Source organism: Oncorhynchus mykiss, chromosome 10 (genome assembly GCF_013265735.2).
Source record: "Oncorhynchus mykiss isolate Arlee chromosome 10, USDA_OmykA_1.1, whole genome shotgun sequence".
In the NCBI taxonomy this organism is placed as follows: domain Eukaryota; kingdom Metazoa; phylum Chordata; class Actinopteri; order Salmoniformes; family Salmonidae; genus Oncorhynchus; species Oncorhynchus mykiss.
Window position 1 is genome coordinate 12311513 of NC_048574.1, and position 8314 is coordinate 12319826.

General features: G+C 40.9%; 1 protein-coding gene across 2 annotated transcripts; it reads left to right on the forward strand.

The window, feature by feature from the left end:
* The first annotated feature begins 838 nt into the window (after positions 1 to 838).
* On the forward strand, positions 839 to 8092 carry LOC110533351 (protein sprouty homolog 4). Of its 2 annotated transcripts, XM_036989707.1 has the most exons (3): positions 839 to 1017; positions 1814 to 1902; positions 3793 to 8092. In XM_036989707.1, exon 3 carries the CDS (start codon positions 3825 to 3827, stop codon positions 4782 to 4784), a length of 960 nt encoding a protein of 319 aa, XP_036845602.1. In that variant the 5' UTR covers positions 839 to 1017; positions 1814 to 1902; positions 3793 to 3824; the 3' UTR covers positions 4785 to 8092. The 2 variants fall into 2 exon arrangements, with proteins under 2 accessions (XP_036845602.1, XP_021473137.1); XM_021617462.2 differs by lacking the exon at positions 1814 to 1902.
* Positions 8093 to 8314: the final 222 nt, after the last annotated feature.

Below are 8314 nucleotides of genomic sequence, written 5' to 3' on the forward strand. Positions count from 1 at the left end.
TGAATCATGCCTGCCATCACGCTGGTTGTGTTTCACAGTTTGGTGTCATAAACTCAAATCAAAACTGCATTTTACTGTGCAAGGACTCGACTCAAACTGCAGCAAATGGAGAAAGCAAGACCCTATTATTTGTAATGTAAATACATATAAACACAAGAGGTAAAACAACAGCAAATGCCACCGTTTCGATCTTCTTTGAATCGTGATCCACAATATAGGAGTGTGTAATAATAGTAGCCGATATGCCACGATCTAGGTTGAGCAAACATTCATTTAGCCTACATGTTTTCAGTTTGGAGCAAAGCTTTGATTCTACATAGCATTTTACTAACATTTTAGGCCAGGCGGCTCTCCATATGCTAATAGTTCTTTCATTTAGCTTTACCTTCTTTACACAACAATAGTTTACCATATAAAGACGAGGCATATACCTACATCAAATATTTATGGTCTTATTGTTATTATTTCCCATTGCACAATTCAAAATGGTCAAGATGCCCCTGACATGAGGTTTACATATTCGGAAATTAGCATTCATTTTCAGGTCGGAATCATGAATGAGTGAATCGTTGAATAAAGAAGCAGCATGGTGTGAGGCCCATAGCCAGCTCATTCATGTAATCCTCTCTGACATCGCCCTTGTGACAAAAACCTCCCAATTCTTCCATTCATGAACTCTTGGTATCACGCTTGCGCAATGAAATTCGGAGTCCTCCCATTCATAAAAACGTAACCCCCGCATTTGAGCTCTGAGACGTTGTGCCCTCCCATTCACAAAAAAAACATGCCAAGGCATCTGCGCAGTACCTTCTTTTCCCTCCCATTCATAAAAAACAATTTCCCCATGTAGTTGCAACATCGTATCAAAAAGACCGTGTCCTCACTGCAGTAAGCATCGAGTGGATAGTGTTCAATAATTTTTGGACTTAGTGTTTTTTCTTTACTTGGGAGAAATATATTTGGAATATACATGCAGTCTTCGAGCTCAACAGAGGAATGCGCTGCTAGTCTGGAAAAGTAAGTTATTCTATCGGATTTATAATAATTTTCGACATGGGATACATAAACCCTAGTAGCCTATCACATTTTTGGTTAAACAATTTCGAATACTGGTGTGTACATCAATTTTGTGGATTGCTTGGGTGCGCTGAACATTTATTTTTCTCTCTTGCAACAAGCTGTTCCCGTATTTGTACTTTGTGTCAATATTTAACCATGGATGCTACTATAGCAAGGTTGTGGACAAGAGAGAAGTAATAATGAGAGCAGATGAAATAAGAGAACCTAAATGTTGACTTTTGTTTTACCTCGTTCATTTTTAAAGCGTTATAAGCCGTTTATACACATCTATGTTGCGGTTAAAAACAACAGCCTTACGTAGGCTATTAGTTACGGACTCGTGTCTTTGCCTCTTGCTGGTGATCATTCGCATTATCGGGGCTGGTTGCGTGACGCTTCTCTGCAGCGTTTGAGCTGGCACATCATATGCATATGTCAGGTGGTTTTGTCATCTGTTCCTTTAAATAACTCTCCGTTTTAAAAGAAACCGTTTGTCCAATAAAAATAAGTAGCGTTTTGGTCTAAACTGCCACCCTCCTTTCATAAACCAATAGCCAACACTATAGCCACTTGCGCGTAAAAAATATATAATTTTAAGACGCCATAGCCTATATGTTCTGGAGATTTTGCTATTGTGAATCACTTGTCGAATGAAATGTTATCATCATGTCTCGATAAATATTTAGTCAGATTTTACGTTTATTTTCTATTTCCAATGACGTGTCGCCTCCGGTTATATTCACTTAATTCACAGACGCTGAGGGGAGGGAGGAGGGAGACACTGTAACCTACCTACCTACCGTCTCTGGATTCACTGGTTCTGATGATCAGGAGTATTTGCAGGTCGGAGAGACGCAGCATTTTGCTCACTATTTTCAGGTTCCGTGATTATTGCTGTGGCAAATTACCTGACAATCGTATCAATATTTAACTAAAAATGTCATTAATTTCTTTATAATTTATCATGTCTGCCAGCTAGAGTGGTAGGTATGTAGTCTACCACACTACATTATAGTGTCTACTATAAAGTAACTACTAAGTAGTAACTGTTGTGCCCTGTACGACTATTGGGTCATTAAATAGGGCACGTTGGCATTTATTGGGACGAATCTTGTCCTGGAAGCAGCTCTGCAGCGTGGTCACTAGCTGGCACAGCCACGAAGTCATAATTTTAAACATAAACTTAACCACACTGCTGACTTTATGTTTAACCTTAAATTAAATTAAGACCGACAAGCTCACTTTTGTTTTCATGATTTTTAAAAAACGAAATAGCCAATTTTGACTTCGCACCTGGCTCAATCCGCTCATCTCTGCCTCCAGGACAGGATTCATCCCAAGAAACGTCAGCCTGCTTACATAGGTGCCATTACAGTCTACCTACTAATTCTGGGTTTCTTCCTTTTTAAGAGTGATGATGGGGCATGGAACTATGTCTCTTTTGGCGCATGCAGAGTAATATCCAAAAACTAGTGTCCGATTCTTGTAAAGATAGGATGGGTAAAGAGGAACATGTTATTTGGCACTATGGAGAATACTTGTTAGTTTTCTACTCACAGCATCACAGTTATGAATAATTTTTACGCTGCAAATGGACCACAAGAATTCCAAACAGATATAGCATTTGACAAAAACAGAATGCTTTCAAACATTGATTACATTAGGACACGATCACACATGTCTCTATTTATACGTAGGAATACTTGGAAACAGATTTTCTAAATTGAAATCACTTTGAGGAAATTTCCTGGTGATTTTACAGTCTTTTATGCCCATCAAAAAAAGTACATATATTTTGCTCAGTAAACTTGGGGAGGCAAATAAAATCAACAGAAAGCTGAATTTGGTCCGCATGCCGCCTATTGAGGAACCGTGCCCTACAACCTTTAAGGAGAAATTAACACCGACCAAATGCAATTAAATCAACAATGCGATTCATTATACTTTTGTCTAGTCACCAAACATAAAAAAAGCTATATCTATTTCATCAATGGTCCTTTTGGTGAATGGGTTTATAGCACTTGGAAGTCATGTGTTATAGTCTCATTCTGGTCTATAGGGCCCCCTTCTTCTGAATATCATTTGGCATAGGCTTTATTTGTTATTGCATTCATGTTTTGCAATTAATGTTGACGTTGTGGTATTTTGTCTCTTGAGAAAGTGTTGAACATGAATTGGGTAAATTACATATTAATGCGCAACATAATGTGGATTTTATTGCATTTGAATACCAGGTATTATTAGAATGTTTATATATAAATATATAAATAATGTGCTTGTTAATATTCATTATAAACTGATACAGGACGTTCTCTGAATGTAACTGTCATCAGTACAATCGGTTGCTATGAGTCATTGTTGAGAATATATACTCTATGCTGACTCACGTCTTGGACAACCACTGACTAAGAGCCTTGTGTTAGATGGGTTTGTGTACAGATGTAGGTTCATCATTTGATCCCTTTTTTGTTGCTGAGAATTTGCCTGCAAAGCAGGAAATGCAAACATGTAAAAATACATCTAAAGTTTGTAATTTCCACTTGATTTGCCCTAACAACACATCTATCAACACCTACAAAAATGTCCATTAATTATAATCCACATAATAATTCACATTTCCTGTTGCTGCAGGATTATTTTCATGCTGTAGCAAACTGGCTCAAATTAAGATCCTACATCTGTAAGTAGGGTAGCCATTCCAGGAGGCTGACTGTTGTCTCTATGTTTCTGCAGGACTGCTAGATGTTGAGCTCTCTGTTTTCTGTATGAGGGACACCACCACACAGATGGAGTCGAGGGTTCCCCACCACATCCCTGGAGTGTCTTCCTCCATTATATCCCAGCCGTTGCGTATGGTTCCGTATGGAAGGCTACAGCACCCGCTCACCATCTTCCCAATCGACCAGATGAAGTCCTCTCATGTGGAAAATGACTATATTGACAGTCCCGCTGTGGTCTCCCAGCAACCCCTCAACCAGAAGGCTGTCAACAGGGGGCCCCACGAGGCACTGCTAGGGGCTCCCCACCTCCCCCAACTGGCGCGCTGCAACCCTCACAACGCCACCACACACCCCTGGATAACCTTCAGCGGGCGGCCCAGCTCCATCAGCAGCAGCAGCAGCACCTCGTCAGACCAGAGGCTGCTGGACCACGCAGCCCCCACCCCCGTGGTGGACCACAACTCCACCGTAGTCACCACCAGGACCCCCTGCTGCGGGCCCAAGGCGCTCACCTCAAAGCCCCTGGATCTAAAAACTGCTGCCCTGGGGGCTGCAACGGTTGACAAGAAGCACATGCTGCTGTGTGAGATTTGTGGGAAGTGCCGCTGCACGGAGTGCACCCTGCCCCGGACCCTGCCCTCGTGCTGGGTGTGTAACCAGGAGTGCCTGTGCTCAGTGCAGAGCCTGGTGGACTCAGCCACCTGCATGTGCCTGGTCAAGGCCATTTTCTACCACTGCACAGAGGACGAGGATGATGAGGGATCTTGCGCCGACCGCCCGTGCTCCTGCCACCAGTCTAACTGCTGTGCGCGCTGGTCCTTCATGGCAGCCATGTCCCTGGTGCTGCCCTGTCTGGTGTGCTACCTGCCCACCATGGGCTGTGTCAAACTGTCGCAGAAGTGCTATGACAAAACCAGCCGCCCGGGCTGCCGCTGCAAGAACTTCCAGCAGGCCTGTAAGAGCATGGAGGCCAAGGTTGCAGGCCAGGAGAAACAGGCCTCATGATAGTCATTGGCTGTTGCCTTATCAATACCCTCTAGATAGAACAATCCCACCAACCCCTAACCGCTGGATGGCTTCCAGAAAACCATGGTACTTACAAAAGGGTTTACACTTGTCCTTCTTGGTTTGAGTGATGTTATTCCACACAAGTCAGAATAGGTCTGTCTGCTCAATTGGTTGTCCTGGACAACTGCTTGCCTCAGAACACATCTTTATAGGTATAACAGACTGGCAGATTTTGTTTCTAAAATGGCTGAAGGCACAATTCATTATCCCTCTATACTGCTCTGAATTTCCAGCTTCATCATAGCTAGCTACTCTATGACACAATGGACCCCAGTTGTTGTTCTCCAAGAAAAAACACACAAAAAAGAAGCCTGCTCCAAAGCAGTTTCTCTCTGTTTATGCAAACTGTTGATTTCCTTTTGGGTAGTAAAGGATACTTCAACTGAAACAGCCACCCACTCTCCCCCATATATGAAACGTTTCAGTCCCATACAAGCCTTCCTGTTGCTAGCTTGATGTTGAGCTCGTTCTGTCAAGGTGGAAAAGTGAGAGGTAAAGTCGTGTGGCTTTGCCCGTCTGATATGTAAGGTCATACCACAACTGAGAGAAAAATAGTGTTTAGGATTGCCTGACTTGATCACTTTCCATTTCTTTGAGGGGATTTTTTAAAACCTAGCTTTTACCAATCACTTCAGAATAATTGCACGTCATGCCCTGCATGATGTGACGTAGTGGTTAACTCCAGTGCTCGACGTGGATGTGTTGTAGAAAAACCTCCTCAGGGATCGTTCCTCATCAGTAGAATTTGGTCTAGCACGTAAAAACTGCCACTAGCTTGGTTGACTTCACTTTGAACAATAGGCAAAGAACAGTTTAAAAAGGGCAAAAGGGCAATTGTGAATTATTTAGGAAGAGTAAGTTAAGAGAGGAAATGGAGGGAAAATACAGTCTTAGAAAAAAAGGTGCTATCCAGAACCTAAAAGGTTTTTTTTGGCTGTCCCCAAAGGAGAACCCTTTTTGGTTCAAGGTAGAAACATGTTGGGTTCCATGTAGGACCCTTTCCACAGTGGGTTCTACATGGAACCAAAGGGTTTTACGTGGAACCAATAGTAGTTATCTTATGGTGACAGCTGAAAAACCTTTTTGAACATTTTCTGGAGTGTAGCGTTTTCAGAAAGAGGTCAAGTGAAGCTGTAGCATATCCAGCCTTAGTTAAATCAAACCTGCCACTTGAACAACCTTTTTAGATGACGCAAACCCCTTATGATGTACTGAAGCACAGTATTAAGTATCAATGCTTAATGTATTTTACATTACTCTGTGAACTACTTTGAGTCCACATTGTATCAAATCAAATTTTATTGGTCGCATACACATATCTAGCAGATGTTATTGCGGGTTTAGCAAAATGCTTGTGTTCCTAGCTCCAACAGTGCAGCAATATCTAACAATACACACAAATCTAAAAGTAAAATAATGGAATTAAGAAATTCTCATAATTTTTGCTGCAGTGTTGAGTTTTTTGTCTGTTAGAAATATTATTTATCTTTATTTTCTCAATCTATTTTTGCGGCTTGCATGGAGTACCAATGACTTTGCCAAAGGAGTTTAGTATAGCTTGTTTAGCTGTCTTAGGGATCATATTTGTTATGCACTCGCCAAATTGTCAGAGGGCAATTGCTCTTAAAGGTGCTGTGTCCTTTTTTTATGCTTCAGTTTGGCATAAAGGGAATCTACACATTTCTGTCACGTCGGTTCTAAGGTCCCCCACTAACATTAGGGCCTGCCTCTTTTACATTTTTGTACTTGTCTTGTTGCACAAAGCAGAAAACACACAGGAAAAAAACACTGTTCTTAGTCTTGAATGTATAAGGCAATATTATTTTCAAATGTTTGCAATTCAATCCAAGGGAAGGTGCCAAAATGGGGAATTATGTTCTGACTGGCAAAGCCAGGGAATATTTGTTGATGTGGTGACAATATGTTATAGAAATAGACCTATGTTATAGAAATAGACCTATTTTATAGAAATAGACCTATGCAGGTGATATGTTGTTGTAAATAGTTTTAAATGTCCTTGAAAAACTGCATGGTACATTATAACTACAATACAAAACATAGATAGATATATAGATATATATATATTTTGAGGGTAAAGATTTGAGGTTGAGGGGAAGAGGGAGGGGGGAAGACAGGTCTTACTATCATAAGCACTTGATTTAGAAAAGTGTGCCCCGCAGTAAAAATACCTCTGTTTATGCTATTCATGCCTCTTTAGCGGATAGAGGCGAAGCTAATTCCCAGTTCTTCAGTGCCCCTGCAACTGTGGAATCATTGAATCCACTGAAGGAATACAATTTTGGCCTATCCGGATCAACTCATTTCCCCCTGTTTGTACTTACAGTGTCGCAACTTTTTTTCCCTCCCCAATTTGGCCGACAAATACCCTGTCCTTGATTGACAAATACCCTGGCCTTGATTGACAAATACCCTGGCCTTGATTGACAAATACCCTGGCCTTGATTGACAAATACCCTGGCCTTGATTGACAAATACCCTGGCCTCGATTGACAAATACCCTGGCCTTGATTGACAAATACCCTGGCCTTGATTGACAAATACCCTGGCCTTGATTGACAAATACCCTGGCCTTAATTAACAAATACCCTGGCCTTGATTGACAAATACCCTGGCCTTAATTAACAAATACCCTGGTCTTGATTTACAAATACAGCTGCTGTCCATAAACGTGTCAAAAGCACCATGAGGAAAAGAGAACTGTAAAGCTATGTTCCAGTCCATCTTGTTTAATAGTGGATCTCTTTTGCTTCTCTACCTTTTTTATCTCTGTCTCTCTCACACTGTGGCTTGGGTAAAATCCTTAGCGTCATGTGTTTGGTGGCCTGTTAAGGTATTGAATAATCACCAACCATGACAACTCAATAACGAAGCCTTTTATTTTGTTAGAATGCTGTGACTTAAACTCCATTTTGTGGTACACTTGTGGCCACTAGAATTATCTTCAACTCAATCAAAATAACCTTCAAAACTGCTGGCTCCTGCTATTCAATGTCTTTGCCTTTGCAATGTCAATGTTGCGGAAAAATTAGCTCTGTGCTTTTGTTTTGTTTAACTATAACAAAATGAACAAATCTCCCATATAAAAGTTTCCCTATATAGATATATTTATTTTGAAGTTCTATTTTATATAGTATTTATTTAGATTCCAACCTGTGTTTGTGAAGAAAGCTCATGTCGAAAAGGAATGTACATTGACATTGGAAATATATATTGTTAAATATTAACATGTTGTGGTGTCTTTTTTTACTGAGGGTCCTCTACTTGAATCATACACGAACCAAACTCTTAGACAGACAGAAAACATATCAGTACATTCTCTGTCTTTCTGCCATGTCCTTTCAGATTGGTGGAACATGGTTAAGTGTTAAAGCTACCAATGAGAGTTCTGTTTCCATAGTTACAAGACTTAGTTTGTCATTTAGTTGATCTGGGGCGGGAGAGCTATG